The sequence below is a fragment of the Amia ocellicauda genome, chromosome 3, assembly GCF_036373705.1.
Source record: "Amia ocellicauda isolate fAmiCal2 chromosome 3, fAmiCal2.hap1, whole genome shotgun sequence".
Classification (NCBI taxonomy): Eukaryota; Metazoa; Chordata; class Actinopteri; order Amiiformes; family Amiidae; genus Amia; species Amia ocellicauda.
Window position 1 is genome coordinate 683433 of NC_089852.1, and position 18219 is coordinate 701651.

The 18219-nt window shown below is 49.5% G+C and overlaps 1 protein-coding gene across 2 annotated transcripts in view; it reads left to right on the top strand.

Annotated features, from left to right (window-relative positions):
• The window catches only part of sema3bl (sema domain, immunoglobulin domain (Ig), short basic domain, secreted, (semaphorin) 3bl), a 38645-nt gene extending 27008 nt beyond the window's left edge, over positions 1 to 11637 (top strand). Inside the window, exons 5-17 of one of the 2 annotated variants that reach the window (XM_066697564.1) lie at positions 1039 to 1129; positions 2080 to 2196; positions 2564 to 2706; positions 3759 to 3873; positions 4117 to 4186; positions 4361 to 4505; positions 5036 to 5267; positions 5418 to 5509; positions 5942 to 5983; positions 6664 to 6889; positions 8593 to 8726; positions 8995 to 9504; positions 10295 to 11637. In XM_066697564.1, coding sequence (XP_066553661.1) covers positions 1039 to 1129; positions 2080 to 2196; positions 2564 to 2706; positions 3759 to 3873; positions 4117 to 4186; positions 4361 to 4505; positions 5036 to 5267; positions 5418 to 5509; positions 5942 to 5983; positions 6664 to 6889; positions 8593 to 8726; positions 8995 to 9474 — 1887 coding nt within the window. In that variant the 3' untranslated portion in view covers positions 9475 to 9504; positions 10295 to 11637. Of the gene's footprint in view, positions 1 to 1038; positions 1130 to 2079; positions 2197 to 2563; positions 2707 to 3758; positions 3874 to 4116; positions 4187 to 4360; positions 4506 to 5035; positions 5268 to 5417; positions 5510 to 5941; positions 5984 to 6663; positions 6890 to 8592; positions 8727 to 8994 lie in introns of both variants that reach the window. The other variant, XM_066697563.1, reaches the window with a different exon arrangement.
• Positions 11638 to 18219: the final 6582 nt, after the last annotated feature.

Sequence of the window (18219 nt, forward strand, 5' to 3'; positions counted from 1 at the left end):
CGCTGGCCGTGCTACGGTGACTCCTGTGGCCGGGGGCGGTCAGCAGTGTGTTCAGTCAGAGCTGCATCCGTCCTCAGAGCTGTACTGTTTGTGCCGTGGGCTCATAGTGTGTAAAATATAAAGACAAATGCGGATATATATCCAGTGCCTGTTTCCGTGGACACGTGTGTGCTTTCTACATCTCTCCCGTGTCGGCAGATGAGCCTGGCCATGATTAATAGTGAGCAGCTCCACAGGGCACGCCTGCGTGGTACTCTGATACGCAGAGCGTCGAGGCTGCCAGTTCCCCCAGCGCTCCTCTCTGTAGTTCACATCCCTGGAATTGGGAGCGGAGCCGATACAACCCAGACCCCCGCAGGCCTCCGGGATCCACACACGGCCTGTCATGCTTCCTGCTCCGCTCGGTCTGGGAGCTGTTCCCCAGCAGTGTCTTAATAGGCCTTAACCTCATCCACACGCCTGATTACCCCTCATGTGTGAACTGGACCTGTGAGATTACACGTCACTGTGTTAATGGAAAGCCACGCTTGAAAGAAAGAAAAAACGCTTTACGGTCTGTGTGTTACTTGTGCTCAGGTCAGGGAATCAAGTTCCTAAAGAGGGAAGGTCTCATTCTCTCTGGTTGTACATACTACTACCACTACTACTCGTATTACTACAACCCCTACTACTGCGGCAGGTTTCTGGTGAGCTGAGGACAGTCGTGACTGTCTTTTATTCTTTAAATTCTTTACAGCTGTTGACACACAACCAACATACACAATAGGAAAGAGGGAGCGGACACACAGAGCGGCCAAGTTCAAGACAAGTTCATCCAGGCCTGGACTGAACAAAGGAATCGCACACACACACATATTTCTACGTAGAAATGGCTGTTTTCTCGTGGCGTTTACATGCAATCATTTTCCAGTCATGGAGAAAATTGGTGTAACAAACTGCCAGCTCCTCCACAACACACACTAGTAAACACAAATTAAAATATGACAGTGTGTGTTAACCACCGGTCTCTGTGCGTTTGTGTACCCCCTCTCCACGCAGCACGCCTTCACGATGGACCCGACCAACGTGGAGGACGGCCGGGGGAAATGCCCTCACGATCCCAGCCACCCCTTCGCCAGCACCTTCATTGGTACGTCCCGAGAGCCGTGGTTAACCGAACGGAAACGCCGACACCAGAACCTCACCAGCACCGAGTGGCTTTGTGTTGCATCCCCTGCTGCCAGAGACAGTGTTCGGTGCTGCGAGGGCGACTGCCACACTGATGTTGTGTAGTTTGGTGTCTTTGAATATTGTTCACTGGGAACTACATGGCAGTACTCTGCTACACTTCACAGCACAACACAACACTGCAGTTCTCTACACTTTCCCACCCTGCGCTGCAGTGTTGTGCGGTTCTGTGAATCACAGGCTGTGCCAGCGGCTGAGACCCCAGGGGAGGCAGCGATTCCTTTGTCTCATTATTATCCATATTATTTCCTCCGTTGTTGTTTTGCTCGTAAAGAAATGACTTTGAATGGGTGCTGCAGGGTGTGTGTTTTATGTTTTTATTGCAAAATCTCAGATCTGGTAAAACGGTCTGCGATCCTCCCTCTCCCACTCTCTCCCCCCTTACTGTGCTCTCCCTGTTCCAGTAAAGAGTTCACAGCAGCTCAGTGAGCGAGTCCCAGTGTCCGTGTGTCTCTGCTCCAGGGTGCAGTGCTGGCACAGAGACTCGCGGATACGGCCAGCACCTCCCGCCCCCCCCAGCACTCTGAACTAGAGCCAGCGCACATTTACACACACGGCCCCAGAGAGATTCGACCCGCAGTCAGAGGCAGGAGCCAGCTTACAGCATGACCGAGCCCAATGACATGCAGAACAGACCGGGAAATGTAGTAAAGATGTGGTAGGATGAGAGAGAGAGAGAGAGAGAAAGAGAGAGGGGTTTGAAGAAAAGGCAGAGAAAAATATTAAAAGGAGCAGAAAAAACAAAAGAAAGGGACAAAAGAAAGTGTGGATAACAGAAAGACACAAAGACATTTATTTTGTTGTCATTTTGTTTACCACATCACTGTACTCTGTCCTTCCCTGTGTCCCCAGGAGGAGAGCTGTACACGGGCCTGACCGCAGACTTCCTGGGGCGAGACGCTGTCATTTTCCGCAGCCTGGGCAGCCGCTCCACCATGAGGACTGAGACCGACCAGCGCCTACTGCACGGTATACACACACAGACATACATACATGCATACACACACAGGTACAAACATACATGTACATACATGAACACACACACATACATGCATAAACGCGTACATACATGCATACACACATGCATACACACACAGGTACAAACATACATGTACATACATGAACACACACACACATGCATGCATAAACGCGTACATACATGCATACACACACAGGTACACAAATACATACTTACACACGCACACACTTACATGCACACACAGATGCACACATTCATAAATAGAAACATACATACATTCTATCACATAATAGCAGGTGTGTGTGATTGTGACCCTGTGCGTCTCTGTCCGTCCATCCTCTCCCACGCCCCCCTCAGACCCGCGGTTCGTGGCGGCTCATCTGATCCCGGACACCGACGACCGCGACAACGACAAGGTCTACTTCTTCTTCACTGAGAAAGCCATGGAGTCGGAGAGCGGCGCCGGCGCCATCTACAGCCGCGTGGGGAGAGTGTGCGCGGTGAGGGGGGTGTCTGAGTTCACCGCTGTAGTCGGGGACTGGCATGTATACCTGGGGCATGTGACGTCACTTCCTCTACAGTTGGGGAGTGGGGGGGTTCCGGCAGACCTTCTCCTGGAGATGCACGGTAGATTTGTCTTTAGGTTAACCCTTAAATCATTATAAAGACTTGGAAAAAATTTAATGGGGGTTTTGGATGAATCCAGTTATACTTCCCTCCAGAACTCCTCTCATAGAACAACTGTCTCACCTAACGGGTCAATAACTCATACGGGTCTTCCCAGTATTCAGAAATTGGAACATTTTGGGGTTACCTAGAAAACTAACTGGATCGTAGTCCCAGGCGGGAGTCGCTGTGTCCATGCATGAGACGGACAAGTGCCCTGATTACAGACCTGATCTCCCGACTGGCTGAGGGCTTGTTTGGGGTTCATCTGGTGGGTCTTGTTCTCAGTAGGAAATGAGATTCGCACCCTCAGTCTCCGGGCAGCTGCATTGCACCGTGCACCGCAGGGCTGTTTCGGGGGCTCCTGACATACTGACGTCACTGGGAGCTGCGGCGCTGTTGTGAATTACTCCACATGGAACCAAAGCCATTACTTTCTGTGGGTCTGTTTAACATCGAGTGTGTTTTCTGTCATTCGTCTCCATCGCTGGTTCTCATCTCGCTGCACATTATGACGCTGAAGCAGGGCTGTGTGTTGCAGAGCAATGCCTGGGATCACCCCCCCCCCCACCCCGAGTTGAGTTCTCTCTCTCTCCACGCTCTGCTGACCTTGACTGCGCAGCTTCCTGCACTACTCCAGACCTGTCCAAGGCTGGGGTAGAGAGAGAGAGAGAGAGAGAGAGAGAGAGAGAGAGAGAGAGAGAGAGAGAGAGAGAGAGAGAGAGAGAGAGAGAGAGAGAGAGAGAGAGAGAGAGAGAGAGAGAGAGAGAGAGAGAGAGAGAGAGAGAGAGGCCAACAGAGTTTGTCTGTCTGTGTTCTATGTGGATTTTCTGTGTGTGTCTCTCCTGCCTGACCGTCCCTCTCCTGTCTCTGTCCATGGCTGCAGAATGACGCGGGGGGGCAGCGGGTGCTGGTGAACAAGTGGAGCACCTTCATCAAGGCGCGGCTGGTGTGCTCCGTGCCCGGGCCACACGGCATCGACACGCACTTCGACCAGCTGGGTGAGAGGGGCCGCCTGACACACACACACTCAAACACTCGCACACTCGACCCTCACACTGACCCCTGACTCCACCGCACTTCACACACTGAACACAGGGTCATTCTGCCGAGAGCCAGCATGGTGTCTGTTCCCAAACACAACTGGGCTCGACACACTTCTCACAACACAACTGGATAACACTCCTGACCCACGCCTTCGCCTCAGGGCTGCTCCTCAGACCGTCGCTGTGTTTGTGTTGCAGAGGACGTGTTCCTGCTGAGGACCAAAGACGAGAAGAACCCTGAGGTCTACGCCATCTTCAGCACCATCAGGTGAGACAGGTCTCTGCTTGACGCTGTGAAGATGCCAAGCCAGACTGAATTACAGTGCACGCACCACACTGCTATGACACTACATGAGGGTCTCCACATTTTCTTTAATGCCTGGTCAAATTGAACAAGATGGTCAAATTTGATGAAGTCTTTAATTCTCTCTCTCTCTCTCAGTAACGTGTTCCAGGGGTTTGCCGTGTGTGTGTACCGCATGGCCGATATCAGAGAGGCCTTCAATGGCCCCTTTGCCCACAAGGAGGGACCCGACTACCAGTGGGGGGCCTTCGAGGGCCGGGTCCCGTACCCGCGGCCTGGCGTGGTGAGTTCTCGTTACACCAATCACAGTGATCACAGGGAACAGCAACGAAAGAGCAGCTGCAGCAAAGCCTTGGACAGCGACAGCACACACGGAGACACACACCAACGCACTGCGATCGGAGGCCATGCTGACGAGTTTCAAACTGACAGAACAAAATGAGCAGAAACACACAACTGAGCAGAGAACGCAGAACCGTGTCTTATTTAGCATCTCAGTGCATCAGCAGCCACAGCTGACTTTGAACATCACAACATGTCTAAAAGTGTCTCCACAGTCATGAGTCTATCTGTGTTAAAATATATTTTTTTAGCTGGAGGCATGTGTGTGTGTGTGTGTGAGAGAGAGAGAGAGAGAACTTGTAAAATACTCCAGTAACTCCCTGCAAGTTTGAAAACAAATATGAATGCGTTTAAAAAATAAGTGGCAAGATAGACATCTGGAAAATATTATAACAATAAAACGAAAGCACTAATTAACACACCCTCTCTCATCTCATCTTCTTTCCATTCTTCTCCCTTTCTCCCCTGCAGTGCCCCAGTAAGATCATCAGCCAGCCCGGTCGTCAGTTCGGCAGCACCAAGGACTTCCCGGACGCGGTGCTCCAGTTCGCCCGCAGCCACCCGCTCATGGTGCAGCCCGTCACGCCCGCCCTGCGCCAGCCTCTGCTGGTCAAGACCAACCTGGGCTACCGGCCGCGGCAGATCGTGGTGGACCGGGTGGAGGCCGAGGATGGGCAGTACGATGTCATGTTCATCGGCACAGGTGAGCGAGAGCGGACGGCATGACGGCTGTGTCGACTCTACTATGTGTCGTGTTATAAGACGCTATGGGTGTAGCTTGTCGTGAAGGCCGCTGTACAAAATGCTGATTGGTTGATTGATGGATTGATTTGAACCACCTGCCCCCCCTCAGACATTGGCACAGTGCTGAAGGTCATCTCTCTGCGCGGGGGCAACTCTCTGGACACAGAGGAAGTGACCCTGGAGGAGCTGCAGGTCTTCAAGGTAGGCTGCCCCCCAACCCCTCTGCAGACTGATTGATTGATTGATTGATTGGCATTCCTGGTCCAAACCCTACCCCCTGCCAAGTCTGTAGCCTTGTTGTGTGTGGTGTTGCCCTGTTCTGCGTGTGTTGCCATTGTGTGTGTGTTGCCCTGTTTTTAGCCTGTTGTGCGTGTGCTGTCCTGTAGTGTGTGCACGTGTGTTGCCCCCTTGTTGGCCCATTGTGCATGCGTGTGTTGCCCCGTTGTTAGCCTGTGGTGCGTGTGCTGCCCTGTTGTGTGTGTGTGTATGTGCGCGTGTGTTGCCCCCTTGTTGGCCTGTTGTGCATGTGTTGCCCCGTTGTTGCTGTTGTGCGTGCGTGTGTTGCCCCATTGTGCGTGTGTTGCCCTGTTGTTGCTCTGCTGTGAGTGACGCTGTACTCTGCTCTGGTTGCAGGTGCCGGCGCCCATCACATCCATGGAGATCTCGGTGAAGCGGGTACGTCACGTCATCTCCTCCGTGAAGTCGTCGGCTGTGTGTTCGAACCCAGCTGTGCCCAGCGCCGCTCCTCCAGCACGCTGTTTTAGTCATCAGTGTGGTGAACGTCCCGGAATCCATTAACAGATCTGGGGCCTCAAGCACAGAGAGACGTTTATATATGATACATGTCTGATCTACATGGTATATATATCCTGAATAAACAGTGTGGGCAGATGGGCTGCATAAGGAGACGCCACTTCCTCCTGGTTGACAGAGATTTATACAGCAGATAAACACAGACCCAGAGATACTGTGAGAGATAAATGCACCCGTCCTCCTGTGAATCACGATAAACACTCCACTGCACTTCTCTATATCAGTGTGTGTACATATATATAATATACATCGTGTGTGTGTGTGTAAGTGTATTTATGTGCATATGGACGAACCTGGAATACTCCACACAGAGTTGTTAACCCTTTAATTCTGGCACTGTGGAGAAGGCTAAGCACCAAAACTGCATCGTTCAAGGAAAAAAAGAATAAAGAATAAATTTAAAAATGAAATGTATTTATAATCCAGGTGTCTCGCTCATCTCTCCGTAATAATTCCACAGCGACTCAGAGATTCCATTTGTTTTAATCAAAGTTCTACACATCCTTACAGATCTCCTCTTCCTCTCCTCTCCTCCCCCACAGCAAACCCTGTTCGTGGGCTCGGCCGTTGGCGTGGCCCAGGTGAGGCTGCACCGCTGCGAGACGTACGGACAGGCCTGCGCCGAGTGCTGCCTGGCGCGAGACCCCTACTGCGCCTGGGACGGCACCTCCTGCACGCGCTACACCCCCCATGGCAAGCGCCGCTACCGCCGGCAGGACATCCGGCACGGCAACCCGGCACACCACTGCGTCGACCAGAACCACAGCGGTGAGAGAGAGGGAAGGGGGAGGGAAAGCAGGAAGAGGGAATGAGAGAGAGAACGAGGGAAGGAGGAAGTGCGAAACAGGAGACCCATATTCTGAAGATTTTACTTTCATGTTACAAGTTCCACCCATGAAAAATGAAAAACCAAACAACCAGTAGTGGAATAAAAAGTGGGAGAAAAAGCAGAGTCAGGGTTTCGCAAACTGAACCGATGGGTCACTGCGACGCTTTTCTTTTTTCTCATTAAGCGGAAATAGATGGGGACACTAAATATGTTGCGAGTTCGGCCCAGCGAGAGGTGGAGGAGTGCAGGGCGGGGAGCAGAAGAGGGGAGACACGGGGGCAGGTGGTAGGAAATGGGAAAAGGGAGGGAGAGGCAGAGGCAGAGGGAGAGAAATGGACTGAGAGATTAAGCGTGAACGAGAGAGAGAGAGAGAGAAGCAGAGACATAGCTACTCAAGTGTATTGCTGCTCTTGTGTGTGACGAGACTTCGAGCTGTGGGGGGTGCGCCTCACCCTGTCCCAGTAAGGAGACGCTGTCCCGCTGTTTGGCAGTGAGGGACCTCCTAGCTGTTTCCCACTGGTTACTGCTCCGTCAGAGATGTATTCTCTCCTATAACAGTCTTTTCTCTCCTCTGGGCTCAGTGGTTTACTCTTTATTGTACTTTTTTTGCATTAACAAAACAAACTTTGAGCTTATATGTATGAAACGCTCTGTGGCAACTTTGTGAGGGGTGCTATTCCAAGTTCAAATTGAGTGAGTGATTGAGCGATTGTTTCCAGACAGTCAGGGGCTGACTGCTGATGTTCGGTGCTCTCCGCTCTGCCCTGCCTCCCCACAGCGCTGGGGAGATGCAGTATTTGAAGGCAGGCAGGCAGGTACACGTCAGGACACAGGCACCTAAAACACAAGCTGGTGGGGTGGGGCTCGCAGCAGTCAAGCCACCTGCGTCAGATCTGTCACCGTCCGTCCAGGGGGACAAAGGAGACGAGATCCCGCTGAAAGACTGTGTCAGAGAGAGCGGGCCGAGTGGAGAGGCGGGTGGGTCGCCACGCTCGGCTGCAGCCTCACCTCTGAGCTCAGAGCAGCCAGGAACAAGACAGATTAGCACTGTGCACAATGCACAACCGGGCCAAATCCCTGGGCTGACACACCCACACACACACACACACACACACACACACACACACACACACACACACAGACGTGTCCCTCCATTGAAGCGTCGAGATTAAAAGCAGCCTTATCAATCAACGGCATTCCCAGCACAACGAGGACAGACTCCCAGACAGCGGCTGTTTACTGTGGGCAGGGCTGTGTACCGTCACACAGGCGGGGCTGGGGAATGCTCTCTTACTGACTCTAATTGTTCTGGCAGCACTGCGCATATTCTCTTTCTTTTTAAACTCGATGTTTATGTCTGATATGTTGCTTTGTTTTGACAGTGGTTTTAATCAGTCTGTCTCGCTACTCTACAATATCATTATTATTGTTATTATTATGGTGTTTATTTCTTTAATCCAAGTCCACTGACAAGGGTTCCTACACACAGTGGAAACAGCTGCGGCTGAGAGACTCGCTGCCTATCTGTTCATAAAAAGATGAATCCATAATCCATGTCGATAGACTAGATCTCCCGCTTTGAAGTGCATTATGATGACGATTATTTTTCTGATCGGTGTGTGTGTGTGTGTGTGTCCTGCAGTGGAGGACCTGGAGCCGGGCGAGGAGAGGGTGGTGTTCGGCACCGAGCACAACAGCACGTTCCTGGAGTGCACCCCCCGCTCCCCACAGGCCAGCGTCACATGGCTGGTGCAGAGGGACGACCACAGAGAGGAGGTGAGTGAGGACACGCAACCCAGCCAGCACACACATGCACACGTGCACACGCACATGCGCACACGTGCACACACGCACATGCGCATCCCTGCAGCTGCTGGAACTCTGTGACAGTGAAGCTCCATGGAACTGATTTGAGTTTGAGTTCCAAGTTCTAAAACCCAGAGGTCTCTTGAGTGGCTAATTCTCCTCTACTTCTGTCTCTCCTCTCGCTCTCCATCCTCCCAACTCTCCCTCTTGCCTGCCACTCTCTCCCCTCCCCCCGCAGGTGAAGACGGACGACCGTGTGATCCGCACTGAGCAGGGCCTGCTGTTCCGGCGGCTGCACCGGCAGGACGAGGGCGTGTACGTGTGCCGCTCCCGGGAGCATGGCTTCACTCGCACGCTGGCCCGCCTGGCCCTGGAGGTGCTGCGGGGCGACACGCTGGGCGAGCTCATCGCCAGGGAGGAGGGCGGCGACTGGGCCGGCTACCGCGCGCCCCTGCTGCCCTCGCCCTGCCACGCCCAGCGCAGCAGTGGGGGCGGGCGCTCCTGGTTCAAGGAGATCATGCAGCTGATCGGGCCCTCGAACCTGCCCCGCGTGGAGGAGTACTGCGAGCGCGTCTGGTGCAGTGACAAGCTCCGGCGCAAACACAAGGCCATGCTGGGCAAGTACCGGCTGGCGCAGGAGAGCGCCCGCAAGCTGCGCAGCAAGGGCTCTGGGGAGAGGACCAACCGCACGCCACGGGCCCTCCGGACAGACGTGTAGACGTGCAGAGACGAGGAGTGAGGGCGGAGGGTGAGGGGAGAGCGATTGTCCTCTTTCTCTTTTCCAAAGAAAATGGACGCCTGCGGGTTTTGTTTGTTTTGTTATTTTGCGTTTTGAAGAGCTGGCCAAACCAGAGCAGCCGGAAGGGGGACAATGGTCAGACTGGGAAACATGAATCCCTCACGTGATAGAGCGTGTTCAGCGTGTTCCCCTGTGTTCAGGGCTGCGTCTTCACTGCCCTGTATTCAGTGGAGCTCAGTCTCTCTGCGTTTTTATCTTTGAAATCAAAGTGACACTTCATATTTCTATTTTCTTGCTGTGGACACTTGGTTTGCAATTTCAGACTAAATCCTGACTGTTACTTTTTCATGGTTATATATTATCATTATTATTGTCACTGTTATTCTTCAGACTGAAAGACTCCTCAGCGACTCGCTCTTGGCTTATTGTGAACTGTGACATCCTTGTTTTATTTGGTTCATGTGGACACATGGGACGCCCTTTTCAATCGAAACTGACTAAAAACTGAACCAATGACTTCCTTTGTGGAGAAGTGGGTGGACGCCCTCGTCTCCCATCCAGCGCTGCCTAAACTCACCCTGCCCCCCCCCTCTGTTCTCCAGCTGCCCTTAAAGGCCCTGAGAGCCCCTGCCTGTGTGTGAATCACTCTCCTGGGGCTCCTAAAACCCTGCCGATTAGGTCGCTGGAGCACTTTCTGCACCAGTTTTCTCCCCACCGACAGCTTCATATCCTCCCTGCTGCCGCAGTGAACGTGCATGCTACTGAGACTGTCCTCTCCCTCTCTCCCTCTCTCCACCAGGCCCTCACCCACCCCAGCGGCGACCACAGCTCTGAAATCTGGAGTTGGAATATGCATATTATTTTCTTGTGTTTGGCAACAGCAAAGCTCATACTGCACAGAGGCAAGGACAGAAGGAAAGAGAGAAGGCGGGACACTCAAACCACACAACAAGCCTTCGTTTCTTTGGCAGAGCTTAGTTTGCAGTGAAACCTCTGGCTCCTTCTTTAAACACAGGCTGTCCTGATGGTCTTTTAATGATGTTTAAACACTCGCTTTACTGACTGCACATGGAGGAGTGAGAAGAGAGGGAGTGTGAGAGAGAGATGGAGAGCAGGCCAGCACTTTTCTGTTTCCAGTCTGTTACTCCTACGAGCATTTCTCTGATAACCGTGTCCTCTGCTGGGGGATTATTATCTCAACACATCAACCCCCCCCACAACCAGGACATCACACAGGATATTATATTCATATGCCGTAAATCTTACATGTTTTCGTTACTTCATGATGGTCTACCAAACTCTTCCCTTGTCGTTTCACGTCAGCCGCCACATTTCTCTGCGACCGATGAAGACAGAGTGTGGCCCATGCTTGCGTTAGTGCGTTTGTGTTTCGGGAGGCCTAATGCAATTACAGAGGTGACTCAAAGACAAATGACTGTGGAGGAGCCTGCTTTACTGTCCAAGGGAAAAACTGAACTTAATCACCCTCGCTGCTTCTAAATCCCTCCTCTGACAGGGAGTCTGCCGGCTGTGGCCCACGATGCTTCAGTGTCAGAGGATTGTGTGGATTCTGGTCACGTGACATTGAATTGAGATGTAACAGTCCTTGAGAAAGGTGTGCGATGATGCAATAACTGTTTAACCTGATGGATTTAGAAGTCGAAACCACAGAACACTGATATTTTAATCACTTATAAATTATTATTATTATTGTGTTGACGAAGGATTCAGTCGCAGTGTTTGTAAATAAGTGGAAGGATTATTTTGTACAGGTGTGTTTTATTGATCACATGTAAACAAACACCAGCAATACATGTCAATGCATGAAACACGAGCTTCACCTGAAACAGGTCTGCTTCTAGACTTTCATTCCCCCCGTCTGGTGTTAATGAGGTTCCCCTTTAATCCCGATCAGCACTGGATCCAGCTAAAAGCGGTTTTGAACAGGGGCCAACGCGGCAGAGCGAACCCGTGTGGCTGGAAGTGCGATCTGTGCAGCGGCCCGGTCTGGGCTCCTGCGCCTCTCGCTGCGGAGAGAGAGGGGGTGTAATTTAAAGTATTTATGTTCTATTTAATGACCTCCCTTGTGCATGCAATGTGAGTGTAATATTTTTTTATAAAGTCATCTTTTTTGTAACACAACTGGCGTCCGTGTCTCTGTGTCTTGAGTGCGTTGTGGGCTTTGAAGTTTCCTGCCTCTCTCCTCCCGCTCTCGGTGACCACGCTGTGTAAAAGTGTCTGCCAAGCCAATAAACTCTGCCGGCTTCAATACAGACTATTGCTGCGCTCTGGAAGCAGAAGAAGACTGCCAGGACACGTTCTTCCTCCTCCTCCTCTTCACTTTGATGAGGAGGACAACGTCTGCATCCAGAACTACAGCCAACAAACACGCTGACTCATCCTGGATTGCCTCACGGCTCCCGAGCTGGGAGAGAATGACTTCAGCTCTGATGTCACCCGCTTGCCTCCTTCAATCCATCGCCAGCTGAGACGCACTTTGATGGCTTCGATAGCGTACAGAATTGACCACAGCCATTGACACATCTCACTCTCTGCAGCTGGGCAGGCAGGTCAGAGTTTGGAGTCGGGCCCAGCCGTGGCCACTGCACACAGAGGTGACTTCCACAGCGCATGCCAGGCCTGGGTGTACATCTTAATACACAACGCCAAACAAACAGATGTACAACCTCCTGCTCAGCCTCTTACTCTTAACTCCCCCCAAAGACTTTGACCCACTTTCACTTATGAAACATTGTGAAATACAAAGGATATGTTCACCAGAGCCAAACCATCGATCACAGCCGGCAGCACGACTGTTCGTCCTGCTTTGATACAGACACATGGACACACAGACACACAAAGACACTTTCTCACATTTCACCGAACTATCAATCCTGTAGTTCCTGGCAGTGATCCTGCACAAACTTACTGGAACTCTTACATCACTAGTTATTGGTCATCTTACTCATTAATGACCTGCTTTCGCCAGGACTCCACATCAGGAAGTGATTTTAAAAAGAAATCATGTATATTAAAAAAACACAGAAGGCGATTGGTGCAGCAGCACAGAGCGGTCCAGACAGCGACTGTCATAACTGAAGAAAGACGACCACACACGAGACGACGGCTCTGTCAGTCATCGAGCTGCAACTTCTCCGACTCGCCTTCAATGGTTAAATAACTTTCTATTGCTTTTGGAGCTCAGATGAGTGTGAACTGTTCTATTATTATTTAATAAAAATAGAAGTCAGTGAAGTACAACACTTCCAAATCAACACTAAAACAATGACATTGTAACACATGATCACAGAGCAGCACACGCTTCCTGCAACATTTCAACAAATACTACACCATCTGCCACATTTCACACGTGCTTTCCTACAGTATCGTTCAGCAAGTGCTAAGTTTCTGCTCTGGTGTTACCGTATATGTGCACGCTGCCGCCCCCCCGCCCATGCCCTGCTCTCCACCTCACCCCACACGATAGACCCACACGGACTGTCCCGAAGAGAGGAGGAAGGTGAAAAGAAGCAGATTGAAAATGAAAGAATCCAGACCCTGGTTTCTGAGGGGATTTGTGGCCGAAGCGGATCTGTTCCTCCTGCCGCTGATGAAAGGCTTCGTTTAAAAAACCACCATGTGAATCCCCCCCACCATCCTTGCTGACACATCGAAACCAGGCTTCTCAGCAGCACCCCCACTCTGCGATTCGATTGTCGCCAGCTGCTCTGGGCTCCTCTCTGGTCTGTAGCACTCGTGCCATACTGTGTCTGACCACACAGTGCTGCACAATACAGCAGATATATGAATATATATTGTATTATTCCTGAGCAACATACGCCGGATCCGTCCCTTCCTCACCGACTACTCGACTCAGCTGCTCGTCCAGTCCCTGGTCCTCTCCCGCCTGGACTACTACAACTCCCTCCTGGCCGGCCTGCCTGCATCCACTACCCGCCGCTGCAGCTCATCCAGAACTCTGCGGCTCGTCTGGTGTCTCTCTGCCCAGATTCACACACGCTACTCCTCTGCTCCGCTCCCTCCACTGGCTCCCGATACCGGCACACATTCAGTTCAAGACACTGACCCTCACCTACCGCTGTCTCGACCACACTGCACCAAGATACCTTCAGTCACTCGTCTCTCCATACATCCCCTCCAGACCACTGCACTCCTCCAGTGCCAGAAGACTAACTGCCTCCTCTTCACTCTCCTTCCTCCAGAGCCGCTCCTTCTCATCCCTGGACCCTAAGAGGTGGAACGACCTGCCCACCGAAGTCAAAACAGTGAGTCCTTGACCTCCTTCCAGCACTTACTCAAGACGCATCTTTTCAGACAGTACTTGTAATATTAGTCCTTTTAATCCCCGTTAGATAGCACTTCGCAGTTTTATAATGATCCTTGTGCTTTTTATTGTTTCCTCCTTGCTCCCTTTCCCGTAGCCCTTGACTGTGACCCGACATCTTGACAGCACTTGGCTTTTACCGTCCAGGATGTAGGACCTCACTTACTGTAGTGTACTGTACTGTAAATTGTAAATTGGAAGTTGTAAAATGTATTTTATTTTGAATTGCTATAATTGCTATGTTTTATGTAATTTGAATTTGTAATGATTGATGCCTTTATTGAACTGTATTTTTACACTTTGTTTTGCACTTATGTTGTAAGTCGCCCTGGATAAGGGCGTCTGCCAAGAAATAAAAAAATATTATTATTATTATTATTATTATTATTATTATTATTATTATTATTATTATTATTATTATTATTTTACTTTAGGTTTACACCTCTTGCCAGAATGCAACTATCAGTAGCTGTAACAACACTACTTCAATGGACAAGATTACAAACACTTTAGATCAGCAGGGACACACGCACCCGGGACACAAATGGAAATTGGACTTCAAGGCATTCAAGACGGAAAGCAGGAGACGCTTCTTCACACAGAGAGGCGTCACAATCTGAACAAACTCCCCAGCGATGTGGCTGAAGAGACAATTTGGGAAAATTCAAAAACAGACTGGATAGGATCCTTGATCACTTAGTTATTAATGGACACCAAACCAGCACGATGGGGTGAATGGCCTCCTCTCGATTGGACACGTTCTTATGTTTCTAGTGCCGTCCGAACAACTCTCCTGGCCCTTGTGTGTGTCTCCCTGTGTGATTTAACTCCCAAACTCAAGTGATTCTCCCTCCTGTTCTTGGAGAGTCAGGCTTCTCCCCCTCACACACACACACACACTTAGCTCAGCTCAGCTTCCTGCTGTGATTTTTCGACTTTCTTGAGCTCCCACTTCAGTTAATTGGCCTAATTATTTAATTACCTAAAACAAGTTAACAGTCCTATGCCCCCTCTTCTATAAGCATGTTCAAGCAGTAACCATTTCTGAATCAAGTGCTTATTTGTTTTTTAACCATTACAAATGAGTGACCCTGGAAAGTTATTAAATGTCAAGCTGAACAAATAAGTACATTCATTCATTCATTACATAATTACACCCAGCCAGCCCCGCACCGACACTGCCCCCCAACTACTTAATGGATTTAATGATTTGATTAACTGATCAAGGAGACGAACTGAACGTGTCTCTCCAGCTCTCAACACAATGTACAGGTAACAGAAGAAAACTGGCTTTTTTTCCACTAATAAACTGTAATTAATAAAAAACACACTTGTACAACTGCAAATAATTAGAACAATTAAAGTTAATTGAGAGGTTGCGCTGGAATGCAAAATCACGAGACCCTGGAGCTCCGACAGGCCGGGTCAGGGCCCCGCGCGCCTGGCTTCACCTCTGATCTGTGCCGTGCCGCGGGGGCAACAGCCAGGACGGTGTGAATGGAGACAGATGAACATCGCCCAGCTGTAGGGGCCCTCACACCGGGGTCCTTGGGGACACTGCGGGGGACCCTCAGCCAGGCCTGGGAAAAAAACTGAAATCATGCCCCAGGTTGGCAATACATCATCGCTCTCACCACAGACCTGCCCGGCTCTCAGCAGCACGCCCCCCCGTGCCGACACTAATTGAGGACCTGTTGTGCCGAGTGCCTGGCTCTCGAGATTGCCGTTTTTTTAAATCTCGACGTCACACAAACGCCCTGATGCCCTTCTCCTTACACTGCAGCGGCCCCAGCGCAGCTCAGCCTCACAGACGCAGTGGGGCTTTAAAGAGGGTCCCGTGCTGCATACAGCTGGAGGCCCTGCTGGGGTCCGAATGGCTCTCTCATCTGCGTATACATAATATATATTATGTATGACTATGTAAACAAGCACAAGAATAAACACACACCAGAGAAAGAGATCTCATAAGATGCCTGTACACGGTGTCCCCTACAATCCTGCTCTGCACAGCAATTGGGAAACTGAACCAGGAAGCATCTATAAACTACTGTAATTCCTGTTCTGTACTTGTCCGACGCCTCTATTCAAAGTGATGCAACCCATCTGTACAGCTTTCCGGCGGAGAGGCGCTCAACCAGCCGTTAAACGGGCTGCGCTGAAGGATCTGGCTGGGCTTGTCTGGGCTTCGCAGTCCTGCCTGTGGAGCACAAACAGTACAACTTAATCCTCCCCAGATGAAAGATCAGAATTCACTGTCGCCTTTGATGCGAATCCTTTATTTATTAATTTTGCACCGAGAAACATTTACAGTGCACCCATAAATCTTTATGTGGAAAAGAAATCATTATGTGTGGGGAAAGTCTAACACTTTCACCCCGATGTGCTTTTAATGGGAGTAAGGGCTTTTCCTGGGGGGACCCTTGAATTTATTTAGTTTTTTTGCTCCAAATGAGTTCCCAACTAATTTTCACCTGAACTGGAGCAATTAGCGTGTTAATGAGAACTCTTTCGGTTTGGTAATGTGATCCTATATCATTGTGGTGAAGCTGAAGGATGTACTATAGTGTTGAAAAGGCAGTGATCGGCATTCGGGATATTACACACATGCCTTGTTCATTAAGTGACGTCAGCACTTGTAATGTGGCAATGAGCGCCTGCAGACACACACACACACACACACACACACACACACAGTACAATTACACACAATAATACACACACAGTACAATAACACACAATAAACAAACACACAGACAGACACACACAGTACAATAACACACAATAATACACACATAAGTCTAAAGCGCCAGTGGGTTGACTTGACTTCACTCGGGAATATACAGAACTTAAGCAAACGTGTAACCCAGAAATACAGCCTTTTCATCCACTAGTATTAATATCATTGTGTAACTAATACACCATTGCTGTGTGACATTAAAACGACGATTTGCGAAGATTTTTTACCATCTCCACCCACAGACTGCGTCAGACAGGTAAAACACGCAATATAGCGCATCGCCCAAGCCATCTGTACCGCCGGGTGCATATTTCACATCACGTCGTATGGGTTTGACGTGCGTGTGCTGTTTCTGATGGACGACTCTATTGAAACAGGCTTTACTGCACGGCTGCTTCAGCACGATACAGACATGTCCCGACCTGTCCTGACCCGGCCGCCATGGCCAGCACACCTGCGCCGTGGATGACACCACCAACACTTATATTTGTATTCACTATAATAATATTGATAATGATATAGTTCATGTATAATCCAGGGACACCGGGGGCAATTGTAACACTGTGAATTGCACCAATCAGCAAAAAGATAAGTGCACATGCCCCATGACGCCCCTTCTTCCTGCCTAAAGAGAGGGAGGTGCCTTAAGCTCTAATGCAGTGGTTCCCAAACCTGTCCTGGGGGACCCCCTACCCTGCTGGTTTTTGTTCCAACCAAGCTTTCAATTACTTAATTGGACCTTAATTGAAGTAACAATCTGCTTAGATTTTACTTTTTAAATTGTGTAAAAAATAGTTGTTTCTTCAATATGTTTTTTAATATAATTCTATACTTAACTTAAAACCCCTACTGTTTAAAATAATTAAAAGTCTCTGATTTAGGAAATTATTAGTTCAATTAAGGATTCAATTAAGTAATTGAGAGCTCGGTTGGAACAAAAACCAGCAGGGTAGGGGGTCCCCCAGGACCGGTTTGGGAACCACTGCTCTAATTCATTTATCCATTCAAAATGTTTTTGGTGTTTCTTTACCTTATATATTGGCATGTTCGTCATGTGTCAGTGTTAGCTTTGTCATGGCCGTTGGGGTTGGGGGCAGTAACACTGTGTTCCTATTGCCCTACATCAAAGCACGTTGTGACTGGATGAGACGCATAATTGAAAAATCAATGTTTAACTTCTTTGCGTCATGGAGTAACACTGAGATGGCAGATGGCAACCTTGCTCCTGGTTGTGTGTTGTTTTGGATGCACTCTGAATACAGACCTTGGCTACAACTGAACAGAAACTTGTTTGAATAATAATGTAATGTTCAAGAACATTTAAATGTTTTAATTGAATTTCTGAATAAAGCTATAAAAATTGGTTTAACTGTAACGTTTTTTATTTGGAGTGCACTTACATTCTTTCATGTTTATAAGAGGGCGTTACATTTGACCCCATCTATAGTTACAATTGCCCCCATGCATGGTGGAGAACTTAAATCTGACGACTTGTGTAAAAACCAATATAGTAACCCAAAGGATTTTTCTAGAGGCCTTTAAAAACTATAAACAATTAAAAGACAGATGTAAGTATCCTAAATTAAAAAATGAATGGTGCCGCTGAAGTGGTGTGTGAGTAATGGGGTTAAAAGCACAAAGT